General features: G+C 36.2%; 1 protein-coding gene across 1 annotated transcript in view; it reads left to right on the top strand.

Moving 5' to 3' along the window:
- Positions 1–220: 220 nt before the first annotated feature.
- Positions 221–22,887, top strand: part of LRRC9 (leucine rich repeat containing 9) — a 91,838-nt gene continuing 69,171 nt past the window's right edge. Inside the window, exons 1-10 of the mRNA XM_033108742.1 lie at positions 221–327; positions 7,292–7,375; positions 7,682–7,900; positions 8,841–8,981; positions 9,498–9,561; positions 9,874–9,944; positions 14,493–14,675; positions 15,765–15,920; positions 17,418–17,614; positions 18,648–18,779. Of these exons, the coding sequence (XP_032964633.1) occupies positions 7,328–7,375; positions 7,682–7,900; positions 8,841–8,981; positions 9,498–9,561; positions 9,874–9,944; positions 14,493–14,675; positions 15,765–15,920; positions 17,418–17,614; positions 18,648–18,779 (1,211 nt within the window). The 5' untranslated portion in view covers positions 221–327; positions 7,292–7,327. The remainder of the gene's footprint in view (positions 328–7,291; positions 7,376–7,681; positions 7,901–8,840; positions 8,982–9,497; positions 9,562–9,873; positions 9,945–14,492; positions 14,676–15,764; positions 15,921–17,417; positions 17,615–18,647; positions 18,780–22,887) is intronic.

The following is a 22,887-nucleotide window of genomic DNA, read 5'->3' as shown; positions in this document are numbered from 1 at the left end:
GGCGGGGAGCGCCACACGATTTCCAAAGAGCTTCGGCGGGGTCTTCCGGATGGACCCCTACCTCTGCTGATTGGTTGGAGGCTGCCGCCACGTGATCCAGAAAGGGATCGGCCGCTGCTTTCCCCGCCCCTTTCATCCCCACCCCTCTAGGTCGCCGTAGGCTGAGAGCGGGTTTCCTAGGCAACCGCAGCGGGTAGTGTGTACACTTCAGGTCCCGGGCTAGAGAGGGTATGGTGCCTGCTGTTGCAAGCCAAGGATTGAGAGGTCGGAGTGAACTCAGCTTTCTCTCTGGGATTGTCCCGGAATCCATCCTGTCTCTGGGATAAGGTGAGTGTCTGTCACCTGGTGGCCTTCGGGTGTACATTATGTGTAGCCAGGCCCTAGATAGTCTTTGCTCCCCTCTGTCTGTCTCAGGCCGCACCAGGAGGAAGACAGGAGAGAAGCACAGTTGAGTGGCTTTATCTGAGGCTGTCAGTGAACCTCGCAAAGCTTAAGAGTTGGAGGAAAAGGAGGGTGGTCTTTAGTGCACAGGTTAAGGTACTCCTTGGCCAAACTTGATACTGCTCACCTGAGCTGGAAAGGGCATTCACCCCATCCGTGATAAGGGATGGAGTCTTATCCCTTTATACCCAAGGGAGGAAACAGAGGTTTCTAGCTTGTAGAAAAGAAATTTGATTTTCTCAGAATGATACCCTACCCAGTTCTCATGGTAGACAGAAACATGGTCTTTTACACTCCAATTATCATAATACTCTATACATGATTGGTCATGTATAGCTAGTATATCTTTAAGTTATACTATAAAGGACATTGTGATATGACAATTAATTCAAACCATTTCAACAAATTTTATCAAACACCAAGCATGTGCCAAGCACTGTGATATGTTCGTCATCACCGCCTTCAATGAACATGTAACCTGATAGGGAGGAAAGACCAGCAAGCATCACAATATATTGGGACAGGTGTTATATAGCGAGCATTTGCAGACCTTAACAGGAGTTGAGGAAAAGAAGGATTATAATACTGCGAGAGAGAATTGAAGTCTTCACTCCCTTAATGTAAATCTTTAAGGATGTATGAAGTATACCATAAAGTCAAGGGAAAACGACATTTTGGGTGGGGAAAAAGCATATGCCAAAGTACGGAAATATTCCAGCATGTTCAGAGAACTATATAAGGTGTGATCAAACAATACAATGAATGTTTAAATAAAAAAAAATTATTATAGTAAAAGACACATTACTATTTATCCCCCTTAAATACTCCCCCTTGCATCAAACACACTTATCATTCTTGCCACTGTCTGAAGCAGTTCTGGAAGTCCTCTTTTGTGAGTGTCTTTAGTTGCTCTGTCGTGGCTGCCTTGATGTCCTGAATCATTTTCACTTTGGGGAAGAGCCAGAAGTCACACAATGCCAGATCCAGTGAATAAGGTGCATTATGGACACACCGTAATGTTCTTATTTGACAGAAATTGCCATACCAGAAGCAATGTGTGACACCTCGCCTTTCCGTTGTGATCAAAAGATATGGGGAATGCTGCTACTGAATGCCATCCAACGGGAAGGCAGGAATCCTCAATACAGGAATTGGCACATCGAACCTTAGTAAGAGTGTGTGACAACTTTCAACTTCTGTGGTGCAGTCAGTCAGGTGTGAGCTACGGTTGAGAGAAGGTATGTTTTCAACTGTGCCACAAATCATCCTCCATCATGACAATGCTCCATGTCACACATCGCTTCTGGTATGTGGCAATCTCTTTCAAATAAAAACATTATGGTGTGTCCTCATCTACCTTATTCACCAGATCTGGCACCATGCGACTTCTGGCTTTTCCCCAAAGTCAGAATGATTCAGGTCATCAAGGCAGCCACTGCAGCGCAACTAAAGACACTCACAAAAGAGGACTTCCAGAACTGCTTCAGAAAGTGGCAAGAACGATGGCATAAGTGTGTTCCAAGTGAGGGGGAATATTTTGAGGGGGATTAATGGCAATGTGTCTTTAACTATAATAATTTTTTTTTTAATGTAAACATTCACTCTATGTTTTGATCACACCTCATAGTTATGACCAGAGCCGGGGGTGCTCTGGGGAGTTTGTGATTGATGAGCTTGTGGGGTAGGTAGGAGTCCGAGCACAGAGACCATGAATACCTTCCTGGGAGAATAGCATGAGCAGATAGATTTACCTTTCAGGAAACTGGCTGTCACAGTAGTATAGAAGATGGATTGGAGGGAAGTAGAATAATAGGGAGGGCATCCAGTTAAGGTGAAATGATGAAGTCCTGAAACCAAGGCAGAGGCAATTGGAAGGGAGAGGAGGAAAAAGTTTGATAGGCATTTAAGAGGTATGTGCAGAAAGATTTAATGAGTGAGTGAACATGGGGGGAAAGAGTAAGAGTCGTTGAGGGTAAGTCCAGGTTTCCGACTTGGATGATTAGAAAGATGTTGTCATTTACCAAGAAAAGGCATACATTAGGAGAAGCAGGCTGCCTGGAAAATATCATAAGTTCTGTTTTGAACATACTGAATTTTGAGATACCTGTGACATATTCGGATGGAGTTTTCCATGTGGGTAGTTGGATTTGTTGTACAGGAAAGAGGAAGATAAAGATTAGTAATTTTTCTCCAAGAATGAAACAATTGATCAAAAAAGTAGGTTTGAAATAACAAGTAGAGCGAAGCCAAGGAGAAAAAGTCAAACCAAAGAAGAAAACTTAAAGAAGAGAGTCATCGGCATCATCAAATGCCATGTCAAGGTCAAGTTGAGAGCTGAAACATGTCCAGGGTCTTTGGCAATTAGAAGATTACTGTTGACCTTGGTAAAAGAAACTGCAGTGGCCTGAGGTGTCCCCAGTCAGATTGCAGTGAGCTGAGAACTGAAGGGAGGTAATGAAGTATTGCTAATGACTTACTAGAAGTTTTTCTGTAAAACAAGCTATTCATAGAGTACAGGACAGGAAGATTTTAAAAAAATTTTTTTAAATATAGGAACAACCTAACATTCATATATGGAGAGAAAAGAAACCCTAGAGAAGAAAATATTGGAACAAGTGAGAGGAGCAAAATTTGACAGGTCAATGTTCTAAAAGAGACTTAAGAGGATGGGATCATTACACAGAAAGGGAGATTCATTTTGGACAAGAGAAAGAATGCTTTTACTAAGACAGAAAGAGAAAGCAATACATTTTTAGGAGCAAAGAGAATTTAAGGAGTGCATTTATGAAGGCATCACAGTTCACTTTGAAAATAGGGACAAGATTATTTGCTGAGAAAGAAAGAAAGAAGAGTGGTGGAAGTTTAGAATAGTCCCTGTGTCATGAGTCCCAGATCTATAGCCCTAGTCCTACTCTCCCTAGGAGAGGAAGCTGAAGAAGAAAATATAAAACGTCTGTTGAAGATCCAGCTGAAGTTAGAGGCCATGCGTTTGGAGAGACTTCAACCCCATGCTGGTCATGTGAAATCTTCCAGCAGCATTCCAGAGCAGAGAGGAGGGGTGATTAAACCAATGCAAGATTTGAAATTTGAAGGGTGAAATCTATAGAAGCTCCTGGTGGTTTCTTTATAAGCATACAAGGCTTAAAAGTACCAGGAAGGTCCAGGCTTCTCATAATTTAGATTTATGCAAATTATAAAATTTGGAGTTTTTTTATTTCGTTTTGCTAATTAACTATTGAATTAGAACAAGACTTTTCCTAAATGAGGGCATTGATGAAGGGAAAACATGGTGAAGTGAGAGGTAAGGTTGGTATTCTAAACATGGATATTTATCAAGAAAAAGTAGTCTTCTTAAATATTAATGCATGGAGAGCTATGCCTTGTTCTCAAAGAAGACTCAGCACTGCCAAGATGGAAGGTCTTCCTAAATTAATCTTTACAATGGAATCTCAAAACCACATGTGAGTTTTTTTAAAAATCTAATTCAAAATAAGCATAAATCTTACTTGGAAAAATGAATATGAAAGAGTAGCCAGAAATTTTCCAAAAAAAGAATGAGGTTGGAATTCACAATATACACCACAGTAATTAAAACAGGATAATAGTATAGGAATAGGCAGTGCTCAGGGAGAGCACAGATTAGAAAGTCCAAAATTAGACTCAAGTATATGATAATTATGTGATAATTTAGTGACGAACAAAGGGAACAGCTAATTTCTTCTGGAATAGATATCGTGGACATAGACTAGATACATTGGGTCACCATTTGGTGACTGAGATGGTGGGGGCATTGAGGGCAGGCTGTAGCCCTTATGAGGTGGTGGGCAGGCAGGGTTTTCCTTAGTGTTCACAGACATTGATGCAGGGGCTTCTTTCAGGTTGTTTCTGGGTAAGTGCTCCCTTGCCTGGCCACTCCTACAGCTTATGCTGTAATATCTGGGGGCTATCCAAGAATGGGGTTATGAGACAGTTGCAGGGGAAGCAGGGAAGAAATGATCCATATTACTTTCAGGATAGATCGATCCATCCCCTAACTAATCACCATCCCGACTACTCAGCCACAATTCTCTCTCACTTATTTTATTATAACTGTCCCTTAACTGGTCTCCTTGCTTTTGCCCTTGACACCTACAAGTCTGTTTTCAGAGTTGCTAGAGTGATCCTTTCCTAAACTTAAGTGAGCCAGTGTTACTCTTCCACTCAGAATCCCCATATACCTTTCCATCTTACTCCCAATAAAATCCAAAATCCTCACAAGAGCCTACAGATCACAAGAGAGCACATGATCTGGCCCCGCAATACCTCTCTGACCTCATATCCTACCAGTCCCCATATTCCTTGCTATGCTCCAGCCATATGATTTTCCTTGCTATTCTGCAAACATGCCATGTATGCTCGCACCCCATTATTTTGCATTTGCTCTTCCCTCTGCCTGGATGCATTTTCCCCAGATTTCCTCGTAGCTCACACACTCTCATTTCCTTCACCTTTTTGCCCAGATGCCACCTTATCAGAGAAGTCTTCTCTTTCCCCCTGCCCCCATAATCCTGTGACTGGTAGATATTAGTCCCTCAAAACATCTATTAATGAGTGAATGAGTGAATGAACAGAGAATCCAGTGTAGTAGGATAATTACCTGGCTGTATTTTTCTTTGTGATGCTAGTTGGGTTCCCTTCCCTCCTCGACTCAGCGTGGGGGAACGATGTCCCCAGTTTACAAACCCTGAGTACAAATACAGACCGGGTGCAGTACTCTGATATAGATCTCAAAATCCTTTGATTTGGTCCCTTTTGACGGTCCACAGCCATCCTCTTCCCAATCACTGCTGTTCTGAGTTTGGGAATTTTTCAACATAGTTTTGTAAAACTTCTTTCTCTAGTACCTTGAATTTTGGGGGCTGGTTTGTACTGATGGGCTTTTCTCTTAGTCTGATGCTGTCTGCTTCATTTTCCTTCAAAAGACCTTTTTAAACATTTCTGGTAATTAATGCTCTTTTTCTAGCACTACTATACATTTCTTTCTTATTTTCACATTTCCTTAGTTATTCAAGTAGGATTTGGGGAAAGAATTTTAGGTAAATGCATGGACACAAGTCACCATCTTTTTGCCTTACAATTTTAATTTATATACATACATATATATATATATATATATATATATATATATATACACATATATACCTGCATCTTCTACCACTGTCCCCTTTGTTTACTCCTTTCCAGCCACTCTGGTCCCTTCATTGCTCCTTGATTATACCCAGCACACCCTCACCTTAGGGCCTTGGCACTTGTTGGAATATTCTTGCCCCATGTGACTTCATGGCCCATTTCCCACATTACTTTGCATAAAGGAATAAAAGTGAGCCTATAAGTACTTTTTAAATAAACATTTAAATGAAATTTCATTTAAGTATAATATATACAATATATATTATATATATAGATGTGTATATATATTTATATCACACATATATAACAGATAATAGATAAATATATATTTATATCACACAAATCTTAGCAATCTAATTTTATTTTCTCAAAGTGAACATATCCCTTTAATCAGCAGCCAAATCAAAAAATATATCTTCATCAGCACTCCAGAGCCCCTCTTTTATTTCCTCCTAGTCATTCACCCCTGGAAGGTAACTACTAGCCTGACTCCTAATAGCACAGATTAGTTGTTTTCAAATATTATATGAATGGAGTCACGTAGTATGTTCTCAGTGCATGGCTTCCTTTGCTCAGCATTGTGTTTGTGAGAATCATCTATGTTGGATGAAACAATAGTTTCTTTCTCATTCCACTCCTAGGTAAAAACCCAGTAGAAATGCGTACCTATGTCCTGTGTAACAAAAATATTCAGAGAAGCACAAATTAGCTCCAATCTGGAAACAGTCCAAATGTCAACCAATAATACAATGAATAAATAAATGGTTATATATGCATATTATACATCACTAAACATGCTTTTTAAAAAGCGCAAGGTTTTTCTTTTTCCTTTTTGCCTAGATCTAGCCCCATCCAACTTGTCATGCCTATTATAACCACTTCAGCTGTCACCTGCATCTCAGGTTAACTCATATTAACAACTTATCATGTATCTTTCCATATTTTCTCCTTGCATAATCATACATACACATACACACACACACACACACACACACACACACACACACACACACAACCTGTGGGGAGTTATTGTAAAAAGTGGAATCACAATATACACCATTTCTGCATCTTGCTTTGTCATGTTATAATATTAAAACCAGGATTCCTATATTTTTTAAAAAGTATATGTCTGCAATAATGTCATGAAAATATTAAAAATTATGAAAAACTGACTTAAATTTTATTGAAGCTATTTATGTATTAATCAGTTCATATCATCTAAAGTGAAGAAGTTGGCTAATTCATTTGAATAAACATTTATTACCATGCCAGGTATGTTTCTAAGCCCCCTTTTTTTCTTTTTTGCTGTCTAAGTACACTTAGAGAACTAAAAGACATGAACTGGGACGAGGTAAGGATGTAGATGAGAGACGGCTATTCAAGTGGTAAAGGCTCATAGTGTGGAAGAAAATTATACTTGTTTTATTTGAACCCAGAAAGTAGAATGACAAGTGGGTAGGAGTTATGGAGAGACAGAATTAAATTCAGAATAAAAAATAACTTTCTAACAGAAAACTTCAGAAATGGAATAGACTGTTTTGGGGGCCAGATACTTGGTAATGTACTATGTGAAGATTTCAAGCCACAAGAGGATAGGTCCACCAACATAACTTTAAGGTCCCTTTCAACGTGGAATGATATAACCCTAGTATTTACTTCAATTTTTTATTTTCCCTAATAGATAATATTATTATGACACTTATTTTTAATAAGGAAGATGATTGAACGAGAAAACCCAGACCAAGAAGAAATAATTAAAGAACTGGTGAGTCAAAGCCAAATTTCTTTTCTACCACATTTGAAAGAATATTAAATGGAACATTTTACATTCCTTTCTGGAGCTTACCTTGAGATTTCTTCTACTGCATGACCTTTGAAAGCAGAGGAAAAAATCATATATATACAACAACTTTCATTCTTGTGAGAGTGAAAAATGCATCAGTGCAATTGACCGTTTATAATTTCTAATGGCAAAAATAATTTTTGATTTTTGTTTTAGCCATTTTTTTAATTAAAAATTTTTTTTGATTATTTTAAGTAGGTAATAACCTAATTTCTTTTTTGAAAACAGTGTTTATGCAATGGTCTATCTTATGAGATGGTTGGACAAGAAGGATCAGATACTTCCAAACTGGAGATGTTTTTCTCAGGATATCCCCGTATAGTCGGATTATCATTATTTCCCAGTTTAACAAGTCTCACAATTGTTGCTCAAGATATAAAAGAAATTTCAGGATTAGAGATTTGTTTACAACTCAAAGAACTTTGGATTGCCGAATGCTGTCTAGAGGTAAGTCTAAACATACAAGTTTACGTGAAATATTTTATGCTGAATTCTTTGTATTTGGAAACATAATTCATTGAAATATATGCTTGAGACATGGATCAAAACAGATAAATGGGGGAAGGCTAAAGAGGCTGTACATGATGCATTGCAATAAAACCTTTTATCCATTCAATAACAACAACAACAAACCCAAAAAACAGATAAATGGGCAAAAGAAATAGATTTATACAAAGGAAAAAATAGAATTAAAGAATTAAAACATAGACATATACTACTTTTTAGTAATCAAATCAGATCAAATAATACCCAGTATTGCTTAGTAGTGAAATTGGTTCACTTAGACACTATTGGTCGTGTGAAATTACGACATTTATATTGAAAAACAATATTGTGAAATGTATTAAGAGCCAAAGAAAGGTATATATCATTTAATTCAGAAATCCCTATGCTAAAATATTATCCTAAGTAAGTAATTCACAATCAGAAAACAGCTGTATGCATGAAGTTATCTGTTGCATATTATTTATAATAGCTAAAATTTGAAATATAAATATGCACTTTTAGGGTTGTTTTTCAAAAAAATGATTATAAACGTCATGAAACATTTTGTAATTATTAAATATTATAATTTGAATATTATGGAAACATCTTAGATGGTCTCAAATTATAAAAACTCACAAAATTGTATAGGTATTATGACTATATAAAAATAAGTGTAAAAGTGACTAAAATTTAAAGAGAACATGAAAATTGAAAATAGTTGTATTTAGGTAGAGAGATTATATGTTTTTTTCTTTTAAAAATAGTTCACTTTGCTGGGTATTAATTTTGTAATACTATATGATTTTTAAACAAAAATGTATTTAAAATCTACTTTATTAAAAGGATTAATGGCAAAACGTAAGCTAACACTATTCAGTCTGCTCTTTTTTTTTTTAAACAGAAAATTGGAGGTCTTCAAGAATGTAAAAATTTAGAAAAACTGTATTTATATTATAATAAAATTTCCAAAATAGAAAATCTAGAGAAATTATTGAAATTGGAGGTTCTTTGGCTGAACCACAATGCAATTAAAAATATTGAGGTAAGATAATTTCATTGATTTATATGTGAAGTTAATTACTACTTGTGGTGTTTACACCACGATATCCATGCTCATATTATGCTTATGGGCCAAAATATTCATGATTAGTTGAATTATTGTTGTTAAGAAGACCTAACATGGAGAACTTCATATGCATCATTTTCTGTACTCCTCACACCAAATCTGAGAGGTAAGGTGTTATTTCTTCTTTGGAGATTTTTTAAAAATAAGGTTTAGAGAAGTTTTATATATAACTTGCCTAAGATTATAAACACACTTGAGTAATGTATTTGTTTTCCTGTTCCTCCTCCTTTTTTCCTCTCCACTCCCCTCCCTGCTCCCTCCTCCAATAATTCTCTCCAGTTTTCAGAGAAACAAAGATTGCTTCATAGAGGCACTCACTTATTTGTGTGCTCAATGCTCAGAATACCTAGTGTACTAACAAGATTGATCAAATGGTTTATAAATATAGATTTTAATGATTTCTCCTAAATGATATAGTGTTTAAATTTTTAGGGCTTGCAAACTTTGAAGAATTTAAATGATCTCAACCTTGCTGGAAATCTAATAAGCATCATTGGTATGTATTGTTTCATTTGTGATGTGAGCTAATGCTACAATAATATTTTATCAGTATAAAAAGTACATGTCTTTCTTTTACACTTTTTTGTATGATATCTTTGCAAAGCATTTCTAAATCTTTATAGGATGTGATTATAAGATGTGAATATATCACTCGTTAATCAGTGGTTACTAATTATACAATGTTATTATTAGTCTTATTTACATGCAAGAAATGATGGCCATACACAACTCAGAAATATGAGAGAATATGAACAGGAGGTAAAACAAGAAATTTAATTTTTCTTTCATCTTGTTTTTTAAATTAAAGGTCGATGTCTTGATCCCAATGAACAACTGGAGAGGTTAAACCTTTCTGGTAATCAGATATGTTCTTTCAAGGTATGTTAAAGTGGAATAATTCATTTCTACTTATTAACCTAGATCATGAACCATGTTATTGCAAAAAATGGACTAAAGAGCCCCCTTTTAAGAAAAAGTTTAATTATTTTGGATTACACAATACTCCTGGAAATTTGAGAGTCAGCTGACTAAATTGGCCCTAATGATCTGACACTATTAAAATCAAACAAATAACTATTTGGCTTTAGGATAGCACTTTCTAGTTTTCTTCTGATCTTCCTTGGCTATACCTCTTCAGTTTTTTGGTTTTCATCTTCTCCTAACATCTAAAAAATGGACTCCTCCAAGTCAATCCTGGGATCTTTTCTCATTTCTATCTGCTTTTATTCTTTAAATAATCTCATTGTGTCTTAGGATTTTAAATACCTTTCATCCACTCATTACTCCTAAACTGGTATCTCTACTTTCCCTAACAAGTCATCCAAACTATAGATGTCTCCTATCCTGTTTCAAACTGATTTCCCCTTCACTAAACCTTCTTCTCCTGCAGCCTTCTCTATCTCTCTAAATGGCATCTCGATTCTTCTAGTAACTTAAGCCAAAATCCTTAGTCATTTTTGACTCGTTTTATTCCTTCCTACTCCACATCCAATCCATCGGCAAATTCTATTGACTCTATCTTTAGAATATGTCCAAAGTCTGACCATCTCTTACCACCTGCATCACTACCAACCTGGTTTAAGACACCATCATCTCTAACCTGCATTATTGACAAAAATAAAAAAGCCTCCTAACACGTCACCCTGTGTTTACCCTTTCACTACTATCAGTCTGTTCTCCACACAGCAGCCACTCCTTTAAAAATATGTCACATCAAATCACTCTTCCTCTCAAAAACCCCCTTGGCTTCTCATCTCTTTCAGAGTAAATGCTAATTCTTACAATGGCCCACAAAACTCTAAATAATCTAGTTCTCCAACTGTCTCTCTGACCATAGCTTCTACCACTCTTCCCTTTGCCTACTGCATTCCAGCTGCTCTGGTCTCCTCACGATTCCTTGCACACATTCACCTCAGGGCCTTTGCACTTGCTGGAATGTATGGGATATTTGTTCATGGCTCATTTCCTCATTTCTTTCAGAACTTTGTTCAAACGTTATGCTCTCAGTGATGCCTTTTCTGCCCAATTTAGTTGGAAAAGCAACAACCCTTACTACCCTCCCCACTCTGAAGCACTCTCATCACTCTTTCCCTGTTTTATTTTTCCTCTTGGCACTTACCCACCTCCCTTACTAGGATACAAGCTCCATGAGTACAGGAGTTTTGCCTGTTTTGCTCACTGCTATATCCACAATGCTTAAAATAGTACCTGCCATATAGTAAATCTCAATAAATACTTGTCAAGCACTTGAATAAAAGAGAAAAAACTGAAAGACAATGTTTATGGCATATAATGTGGGTGAAAATATGGCATTCATAATTTTGACAGTGTCAGATTGAAGGTGCATATTCAAACACTTCCTCTTGACAGTACTGAAGAAAGACAAGTAAATTTATAATAGAAATAATTTTGAATTAATCAGTATTAAAATAGGCAGTCTTTTACTCAGAGAAGACTATAAGACATCAAAAAGCTGGGGATGAGACAGGATACTATAAGCACTTTAAAAAGAGACTTAAACAAAATTTTATTTTCTTGGTCAAAATCAAGAGGAAATATTTGATGTGAAGCTTGAAGGGCTGACAGAATTTCAACAGGCATTTTAGGAGGCTCTTCTATGCAGTGGCAGGTAGGCATTCTAGGATGGGGAGAATAGTATGTACAAAGGCGTGAGATAAGAAATCAAAGGGTATAAGTGAGTAATAGCAGGAGAGATCAGTGGGTGCTATAAAGGAAAAACTCAGAATACTGTGGGAGGTAATCTTTAAACTAATATATGAAACATGAGTAAGGAGTTACCTAGTGAAAGAGCGTTCGGGCAAAGGTGTGAAGGACCTAAGTGGTGGAACGGAGCATAGCAAATTCAAGAAACTAGAAATCCTGTGTGGCTGGAATAGAGGAAGGAAGAGAATCATGAGTTGAGACTGAAGAAGATAAGGGTAGAATGCTGGGAGGATAAGGGGTTGCGCTGCCAATAAGCCAGGTAGAAGCTTATCTCGCCCTGGCTAGCCATGGCAGCCTTCTGGTGGTGAAGAGCATAGACACAGGCAGAAATGCCTGTCAGTTTTGCCCAAAACCAGAGGCAGCATAATACGGCCGTAACGTGAAGTTTAAGTGAAATAATAATGTGAAGTTCTTAGAATAATGACTAGCCCATGGTAAGCACTCAACAGAGATGCTATTGTATTATTATTACTATCACTTTAATTATGTCAATCTCATCAAAAATGGGGATAAAAATAAGGTTATTGTGAAAAGTCATCGTATGGCATGATGTTAAAAAGGCTCTTCATAATAACGATGGCTCTTTATCATTAAAAAAATGGAAGGTGATTCACAGCAACTTTTACTATTCTCTCCTGAAACACTATTATCTTGAATTTTTTCTCTAACCTTTCCATCCACCCTACAAAGATACTATCCTGGTAGTGATGGAATAACTTCCGTGCCACTTTCCATCCATACCAGGTACCCCAACACTGCTTTTCAGTGATGAAAATGACTCCAGTGTCACCTGACTTTTGTGTGTAGGTGGGGGTTCCTGTGTATGACTTCAAAGTGCACCATCTCCTAGCCCAGACTGATAGTCAAACGCAACATAGCTCCCCAGCAATCAAAGGGTGTCTTTACTCATCGGAACAATCCGAGGTTTGCCTTCCTTGTTCCTGCAGAATTCGACCTAATAATTCTCTGCACAGCTCGGTCCAGAAATTTCCCTCTCAAAGCAACTCTGCCTAGTCCCACTCCTGTCATGGATCCTGCCAGGGAGCCAAGTTCTCACTTATCCAGAGAGAGAGGGCACACGTTGGCCACCGGGCCCTGTCTTACTTTGTACTCTGGCAGCCTGACTTCACAACTGGCTTCCCCACTCCATTTGTACTTTATCTTCAGAACTAATGCCTCCTGGTTCTTGCTTTGGATTTCCCTTAACTCCCCTAACTAGCATTGCATCCTTGCAAGTCCAGCCCCACCATAGCACCCTTCTACTCCAAGAACCATCCTAATAATGCTGTTATTGAGGGAGATGTGAGGATGTCTTGAAGGTTGGTAGAAAGTAATAACCATTTGATTCAATTCATGTATTTACTTAGTGCCTCCTGTTACTAAATACTGAATGCTGGGAACTGGGAACGCAGTGTTAAACAGGACACAAACCCTGCTCTCAGTTTATCTCAGGAATTGGCTATTTTTTTCTATAGAAGACCAGATAGAAAATATTTTAGGCTTTGTGGGACATATATGACCTGTGTCGTATATTCTTCTCTGTTTTTTATCCAGCACTTTAAAAATTTAATCACAATTCTTAGCTCATAGACCGAGGGCCAAAGCCCATATGGACCCTTGGCTTACAGACTTGTGGGTCCACAAGCAGGTGGCCGTAGGCTGTGGTAAATTGTATCACAAAGGTAAGCCAAGTGGTCTAAGAGAATTCATAGGAGGAGCATCTATCCCAAGCTTGGGCAATGAAACAAAGCTCCCAGAGAACATGATTCCTAGGTTGAGTCTTAACAGAGTAAGAGGTAAAATTGGGGTTAAGTCCAGTCCACTCAAAGACAGCAGCATGGATGAAGGTCTAAAGATAAGATGGGGTCTGGCACATTCTGAAACTTCGAATTGTTCAGCGTAGCTACAGCATAGAATATTAGGATTTCAAAAGGAAGACACAAGACTGAAGAGTTAAGCAAGGGCCCGATGCCAGATAAAGGAAGGTATAAAGATGACCTGAACTTCAGGATAAAAGATGTTAAGGAAAAACCATCTAGAAGTACATTAGCAACCCCTCCCCCTCCATCGGTTGTGAGAAAAAGGAGGCCCTCAGGAGAAAGCTCGGTTTCAGTTGTCCTTAATAGGTAGAAATGGCATTTACAGAAAAAAACAAAAATATTTTTTAAAAAACTGAAAATCAGGATCTCAGTGGTGATTGTTATAGGTCCCATAGCCTTTGATGAGAAGAGATGTGGAGGCCGAGGAAAAGGTGAGCAGTGTTCCTAGGTGGTCAGTGTGGGGAATGGTGGTGAAGGGAGTAGGAGATAAGATCCCCAGCTACACTGGAGGCCCCTGTTAGAAAAGAGCTGTGCAGAGGAGAAAACGGTGTCTAAATGAGTACATGTGCTCAATGGACTGGCTCCAAGGTTCCAGGTGAAATACATGATTTGGTAAATATTCTTTGACCTTTTTGTTAAAGTGCCTTTAAAATGCCTAGTTATACAGAGTCTGCTATTTAATTACTGATGCTCTGTTCCATTCATGCATTTAGCATGTGTTTTGTTAGAGAAAAACATTTTATCCATCTCACATTAACATATTTAAGCACACAATTAGAATGCATTACATGACATTATGGTGATCTTATGTGTTCAAAAGCCTCCTTTAGATATGGACAGTGGCAATTAATTAATTGAACATTATTACTGCCGTTGTTTTTAGGACCTCACTAACTTAACCAGGCTTCAACACTTAAAGGATTTATGTCTGAATGATCCTCAATATAAAACCAATCCAGTTTGTCTGCTGTATAATTACTCCACACATGTGCTGTATCACTTGCCTTGCCTTCAAAGACTTGACACATTTGATGTGTCAGCAAAGCCAATCAAGGAACTGGCAGATGTAAGTGCATCTCTAATTGGGTATCCGTGACTTAACTTTAATTAACTCTTCTTTCTGGCTATGTCCACATATGGTAGGTAGTATTATCTTGTCAGTTCTTGTTACCATTTCGACTTTTGCCCCAGTCTTTTGACCTGTTCTTCATGTCATATACTTGTTTCTATTCTATCTTTTATGCGAAATAATTCTGTTGGGATCTTGACTGTTAAATCTCTACTAAATAAAATCACATAACAGGAACCTGTGTCTATAGAAAATGTATGTCCAGAATAGTGTATAAGTCTTCCAACTTATCTGAGGTACAGATTTCCTGTTAAAAAGAAATGACATTATTATTTCAGGTAAACAGTTAAAACTTGGACACATTTTAAAAGTGTACCTGATTTCTCCTCCACTAGTTCATTTTGACTAATGTAGTTGACAAGCCTATTTAGCTACTGTATTCTTAATGGTATATTTAATCAATTTATCATTATAAACTTATTAATAACTGCATGATCCACTGGTATTAAGGAATTAAAGATAACTGGATTAGGTTGACAATTTAGTAATTTGTTCAATCTAAAACAAGTTCATTTAGAGCTCCCTTTTATAGATTTGGGAGAAAAAAATAAATCTTATTCTTAGCTATGCTTTTAAAAATTGAATTAAATAATGTTACATTTGCTTTTAAGTCTTTTTAATTTCTTTACTTTTTCCATAAATTAACCAAATAGGAAAAATGTAGTTGTATATTTGGTAGTATTATAGCTTAGGTAGCACTGACTCATTAGCTCAGTGATACTATTTTGTAAATTGAATTCTATCAATAGTCTCTTTATATCATCATCCTGGAAATAAATGAGAATATGCCTCACATTTGAAATATTATCTGTAAAGAAAATCTTTGGAATTTTATATTTTGCTTATTAAGTTTAAATATAGAACTCTGTGTAGCCATTAGCATTTCAACCATCATCATTATTACTAATTGAGCTTACAAAACTTTCAAATTGTTATATAGAATATATCTCACTCATATAATATCGCTAATAATTACCTATGATGTTTTTTATTTCAGCTAATCTTTGTGGCTTTTCTCACTTTTAGATCACAGCAATGAAAAAAATAATGTATTACAACATGAATATAAAAACTATTCAGAGGCATCTCAACGAAGACCTTGAAAAACTGAATGATCGAAAATGTAAATTACAGAAGTTGCCGGAAGAACGATTAAAATTATTCAGCTTTGTGGAAAAAAATGTAAGCTTTAATACTGTAAAATTTCAATGGCCACATCTTAGGAAAACTGGAAGATAAAACAGCATTATCTTTTAATTTTGTATGTATGTATACACACATACTATTTTTTTTTATTAATACTGAGTTTCAAGTCAAGCTTGTCCCCAAAATGTTTTGAGTCCAGCTGCTTAGTTAAGCTTCATTCTGTGCCTAGACATCTTCAGTTCAACAAGGTATAGGCTTGTTAATACATACAAATTTTGAAAAGCTGTGTAATTAATTCAATATGATTCAGAGACCTTTGACTTATTTCAGCTGCATTTTTATTAGACACCAGTAGGTTGTGCTCAAAATTCATTTTCTTGTCTAAAGTGCTAAAATGTCCTTTTACTATTATTAAGGTACACAAGGTAGAAACTATATCAAGCTACACTTTAGTAGTTATATTATGTGTGCTTCGTTAATTTAGAATAAATTAGATTTTCTTTACTAAAAGTAGACCCTGAAAAGTTAAGGATTATTTACCACAAAACAAAACTTTGTATATACGAGTATTTATCTGAATAAAAACCACAAGAGAACCAGGATATGGAAATCATTTTATATCTGCCATTTTCATCTGCAAATACATGTGTTAAGTAAAACCTACAGATGTGAAAAATAATATCTATAGATTATATAAACTACAGACATTTTTATAAATAAGCTTACTTTGTTTTTTTAACAGCTGGATATAGCCATTACAGAGGAGGGAGTACAGAAAATTAATAAATTTCTATTTATATACATCTCTGTGTGTATAGTACAGTTTATCCTGAAATCCTGCAAGGCTGGGTAGGATTATGATGAAGCAAGTGATTCATTTGCCCTGGGCCCAAAATTTAAGGGAAGGCCCAAAACCTCAGTAATCAAGATAAATCATAGTTAATGCAGTATTTAAAAAAAATAGAAATAATGAAAAAAAGTTCATAATGAACAAAAAACCCCAATATCAAAAATTTAAATAAAGACATTGCTCTATTGAGTCATATAGGAGACTGAGGCAAAAGGAAAAATGTGCACCCATATATACATGCCGTTGTGTATTTTTTATGATTGATTTTTTTCCTAGAATACCAAAGTAGATGAAAAAATATTGAAAAATTGAAACATAGGTGATAAAAGTCACATTATTTGGAGTTTGAATATTTTATTTATACCTAAACCAGAATTCATTGTAATTTTATTTTGGCTTTAATAGAATCTAACTCCTCAGTAACATTTAAAAGCCTATTTCTTTGTTTTTCTCAGTTTCACTTGAGAGAACTGCCATACTTGAAATACTTAAGATTATCTTTCAGTTGGTCAAGAGAAATTGGCTGACTGAACTCGTACCAAAGTTATAATCACATGCTGGCCATGTTTTCATGAAGTTTGGCCTATTTGTTTCCTAGATTTCTACTTTGTTAATTTAAATTAACTATATATTTAATAAAGTCAACTAAAAATTTTTGCTCTCTGGTACATTGATTTCAACAGTTGGAACGGGAACTGGCTGAACTCAAGGGATCTGACAAAGGTCACAATGAGAGATCCAATAACAATAAAGTAACAGAGCTGGAAAAATCAAAGAACTGTGAAACTGTCACAGAAGAACCGAGTCTTCAACAGAAAATACTGACCAAACTAAATGCCTTGCATGAAAGGGTAACATTCTGGAACAAAAAACTAGATGAGTATGTTTGATAAATTTTCTAATTGTTTAGATTTGAAACATGAGAGAATATACTGTTCTGGGCATTCAGTTGAGCTCAGTTCCCTCCTTCAGGAGTGAAAAGAATTATAGTATTAAATAAAACATGAAATGTGTTTCCTAGTAGAGGATAGGCATCATTGGTTCAAACCTGTCATATAGTTTTTTACAGAGGCAATACTTAAGTAGGACCAGTGAACTTTCCCTGAATGGCTTCCTGTCACGTCACTACTCTCACGTTTGCAAACTAAAAACATTAGTTTTTTTTAACATTAGCTGCTACCAGTATAAAATCTCATGACATAGATGAGACTGGGCAAAGCACCTACACAGTTGTCTGGAATCACATAGAAACAAACTCAGGTTGAGTATCAACTAGAAACATTAAGCAAGAAGACTTAGTAAATACTGTGAAGTTTGTAATTTACTAGGGCACCAAGTGGATAAGTTAGTTTGCCCAGTAATAATACTAACAAAATAATAACTAACATTTATTGAGCTCTTATCGTGTGCCAAACTCTTAGCTAAGAGCTATGCATGCATTTTGCATATAATACTCAAAGAAAAGCTTCTCCAGGTGTTGGTACTTTTTTTTTTTTTTTTTTTTAAGGAGGGTACAGCTCACAGTGGCCCATGTGGGGATTGAGCTGGCAACCATTGGTGTTATCAGCACCCTGCTCTAACCAGCTGAGCTAACCAGCCACACTTGGTGTTGGTACTATTAATATTGTCATTTTACCGAGAAACTAGCATAAAAATGTGACTTGTCTAAGATCTGAGAGCCACAAGTGGTGGAGGCAGGAGACTCTTCTAACCTTCACTTATTACGAGGTTAACAAAATTTGAGGTGATTTTAATTGCCAAAAATAGAAATGACTTCCATGGTTTAACTATTAACATCAAGCTTTCTTTATCCATTGACAAAAGCCTAGTATTTTTAACAGCGGCTTTTAAAAAAAAATTCTATCATGAATTTTAGATCATTTTAATAGCTTTATATATTTTTTCTTAAATAGAATTGAAGCAATCTATCAAACTGAAGTAAAGCAAAAGAAGAAAAGTCATGGCTTATTGATCCCATTTTTGTTAATTGAGTTGGAGACCGTGGGAAATATCCACTTTGAAGAAGGCACTCAATCTGATGACTGGTAAAGCTGTTTGAAATTGAGTTATAGCTTTAAAAACAATTTTAAGTTCTTAGAATCATCAACCAAAATAGCAATTTATAAAAATCTTAAAATGTCCCATTTTCAAAATACTTCTCACATGGAATATTCATCCATTGTAAATTGGCAGTTACCTACTTTACCACCTAAACATTTTTCTGTTTACACCATTGCTGTGAGCCAACCTGGAAAACATGGTATTTCATTGTTCTGCACCCAATTTTCCTTAGTCCAAGAGCAGAATTTAGAAGTTTATGGTCCGGTACTAATTTTATACATGTTTATACTGTTTATTTCTGGACCAGATATAGCCCTAGGTTCTAATATTGGGTGAGAAGTTAGAACAGAGAAGGAATGGCAAAGTAGGATTGGCAACAGCACGTTGCAAACACCATACTAGAAGGCTGCCTAGTAAATTTCTTGGAGGTTCCATAATCAAAGTCAAACCAAATTGGCTAGAGCTAGTTAGCGTCAGGGTGCACATAGACTCTACGAGTTAATATAAGTCCCAGGAATCCAGGTGAAAGTCCATTTAGACAAAAATAGAGAGAACCACCAGAAACAGGAGCAGGAAGCAGGCATCCACACTTCAGAATCAAGACCTCCCGGTAGACCTGCAGAAGTGGTTGTATTGCCTCAACTAAAGGGTACATCCAAAAAAATGATCCTTACAAAAAAAAAAAAAAAAAAAAAAGAATGAAAGAAATAAAGCCTTTGCAGAAAAATATTGCTAATTATTACTTTCACATTTCTGCAATCATTTTCTCAAAATTGAGAAGCCCATGAACAAGCCAAAGATTGCCCTAGAACCTTGAAGCATATGGCAAACTTGGGTGTGTGGAAAGAAACCAGGAAACACATAAAACTATAGCATGGACTTGGTATATTTATCTAGAGGATGATTTTACTTGCAGTCATTGTTGAAATAAACTCTGATTGTTTTTTATAGAGTAAAATGCAAAATTTGCATTAACTTTATAGAAAGTAAAGTGTGTGATTGTTATGGGTTACTTTAAACCAAGCCCTCTGATTTCTATTAAATGTGGCTCTTCTTCCCTTCTGTGAGTAAAAGCTCCTCAAGGGCCTTTAGTGGAAAAGTATGAGAAGTTCTTTGGAAGGAAGAAAGAGATTTTTTCAAAACACTTTCTTTTGTATCAATACATCCATTTACCCAGCAGTTACCACTGTTTGCTTAACCACAATACTTGATTTTTATGTATAAAGATATAAAAGGCGTTCATCACAGTTCCCATGTAAACAAGTAGAGGCCTTGATTTTTTTCAAGTGCAAAAATTGAATGGTGTCTCTCTGCAAGATGCATGAATAATTTTTTTCCGTCTTTCATTTATATTCACTCACTCTAAACAGAATTTTTTAAATTATTTGTTTCTTTTTAACTTATCGTAAGCTCTTTACAAAACAAGTAGATTAGTGGGCAAAAATATGTAAAAGCAATATGACTAAAAAGCCATTTAGGTAACTATGTCAGCCTGACAGTCAATTAGATAGCTTTGATGGATTTTGATAAGCATTAACAATTGTTTACTTAGTTTTAATTAAAATAACCTTGATCCATTTTAAGGAGAAAAATCAAATATATGTTGGCAGAATTTCAAGGACTGTTTTTTACTTTTAGTGTACTGCAAGCTTGGCCACCTTAGCTCTGATCTTTTATGTATGTTAAGAAATAATGACTGAAGTGCTTTAAATTGCTCTGTGTGCTACATATCTAGTTGTTTTATTTAAGCACTGACTTCTCTTTTATTAATATTTTTAAAGCCAATGATTTAGCGTTTAAATAAAAAGTACTGGAGTAGGGCTAGAACGGACATACAGATTTCCCCGCTATTCTAAAGTAGAGTGTTCCTATGAAACCTTTCATAGCCAAAATAAGCCAACATGGTGTAAAGTGAAGAAGCAATTACCTTAATTTAGACGGGAAAAATTTTTTTGAGTATTCCCAGACCTAAAAAATAACTTACCAAATCATACCAACTAACACATGAAACCTAAAATGACACTAACATATAGTGAAAGCAGGAGTGATACGATAAATACACACCATATGTATAGTAGAAATAACGCATATACAGTGTAGTTTCACTTACCAGTGCCTGAAGCCTCTATAACAGTTCACTGCAAAACAAACACTGAGTGCTATTTTTGCTTTTCGCCTTTTTTTCATAAAAACGAAAATTCTCTTCAAATTTCTTTTGGTTAGCAAAAACAGGTACTAATGTAGGTCTTTCATAAAAGTGAAGTGGTGTAAATCAAAGTTTCAAAAAACGGTGTATACCTGTATAATACGTCAATATAGCCTTCATTCATTTCTTTAGCCAAAGAGAATTGCATATTTCTAATTGTTTATCTTTCAATATTTTTTAGCCTTATTTCTTTTATGAAATAAAAGGGCTATATTTTTCAGTTTTAAAAAGTCCTATTTTACAGAACCTTGCTTGGTGAATAGATTGTTGCCACTATAACATTATCATTATAGAATCATACTCTTTACCTATGTATTAGCAATTGAATTAGCCGTTGACATCAGACAACATTTATCAAATAGGGACTCCAAAGCATCAAAGATGCAGTCCTTGTGTTTGAGAAGCTTTCAACCTGGTTATAGATACAAGACATTTACAATTTAAAAAATAACTTTAAAGCACCACGAAACAACATAAAAGAGACTGTGTAAGCTCCCTGGGGACAGATATAATGTTTCATGTACCTGATAAGTCATAACATCTAGCACAGAGCTGGCTGGATTCATAACTCAGTGGATAGCTACTAATTAGGTTTCTATATCACTGTGTAAATATGTAACAGTTTCACTTTTGTGGATATAATGTCTTTCAGTAATTAATCTAACTCCTTATATATAAAGATTTCATGCTGTACTGTTTCAGGGAGCTATATAGCAGCATAAACTTTTTGTTTTGTACTGATGTTGGTTTAAGTCAGCAAGTCAGTTAACAGTATTTATTAAACCCTTGTTTAAGATTCTGAACTGCACTTTAAAAGATTTTATTGAACTCCAGCCATTTAAAAACATGTGCATTCTACATTTGCTAAATGAATGCATCATCTGCATATTAATGAACGTTTGTAGGCATCTCTCTGTGTAACAATATCTTCGTCAATGATGTATAAGGCCACTGTGAATGTTCACACGTTCAGGTCCCACTCGTGAGGCGGGGGGGGGGGGGGGGGGTGCCCAGTGAAAGGAGGGGCCCTCACTCTACTAACCTCGGCAGTACTTGATGCTGTTAACCATTGTTAACCATTCCTTCCTTGTAACTTCACCTCTCTTGTTTTTTGTACTTAGACATTTTCTCTTTTCTTTTTACACTCTCCCTTAACAGTCTCTTCTATCTCCTGCACTTTCAAAAATTACTTATAGTTATCATCTCTCTCCTTTAATCTGGATTACACTTTTGTTATCCTATAACAAAAACCTTATCTACATAAAATGCCCACAGCACTAGTTTGTATCAGAATGCAATAATAATTAGAGTACAGATAATAATGAGAACTTCAGTGGTTCCAGGACATGTCCTTTAGGGATGACTCGGACTGATTTAGGTCCAGAAAATGACCCCTCTGTAGATGAGACTGCAGGTTTCCCACTCCACATGATGATGTGGTTGTTTGGCCAGACCTCTGAACTAGTTAGCGGCCTCATGCTGGATTGCAGCACCGCCTCTGTCCCCTGTACCATACTGGGAGCTTCTCTAGGATTAATTTGGTTTGGGTAGCTCACTTCTCAACTCTAAGAGTGGCATAACTGGGCAGCGCCTGGCTGCACTGGCTCAGCCTTTGCTAGTGAGAAAGGTAATGCTGTAAATAAGAGCTCAGATGTCAGTATAAGGAGGAGACCCCCCCCCCATAAGGAAACTCTGTGATCTTAGTCCACACCCATGCTCAGCCCCTGGCTGATTGTGCCTGTGAGGACAAAACATCTAGTCAAAGGCAAATAGATACCATATAGGATCACTTAACTTCCATTTCAAATTGATCCATTTTAAAATCTCATCTTATGGGCCCACCATCTAAAATCTGTGCTACCCTGACAGGGCCAGAACTGCTGTGA

This window comes from Rhinolophus ferrumequinum, chromosome 6 (genome assembly GCF_004115265.2).
Source record: "Rhinolophus ferrumequinum isolate MPI-CBG mRhiFer1 chromosome 6, mRhiFer1_v1.p, whole genome shotgun sequence".
In the NCBI taxonomy this organism is placed as follows: domain Eukaryota; kingdom Metazoa; phylum Chordata; class Mammalia; order Chiroptera; family Rhinolophidae; genus Rhinolophus; species Rhinolophus ferrumequinum.
This window is presented reverse-complemented; position numbering and strand designations above follow the sequence as displayed.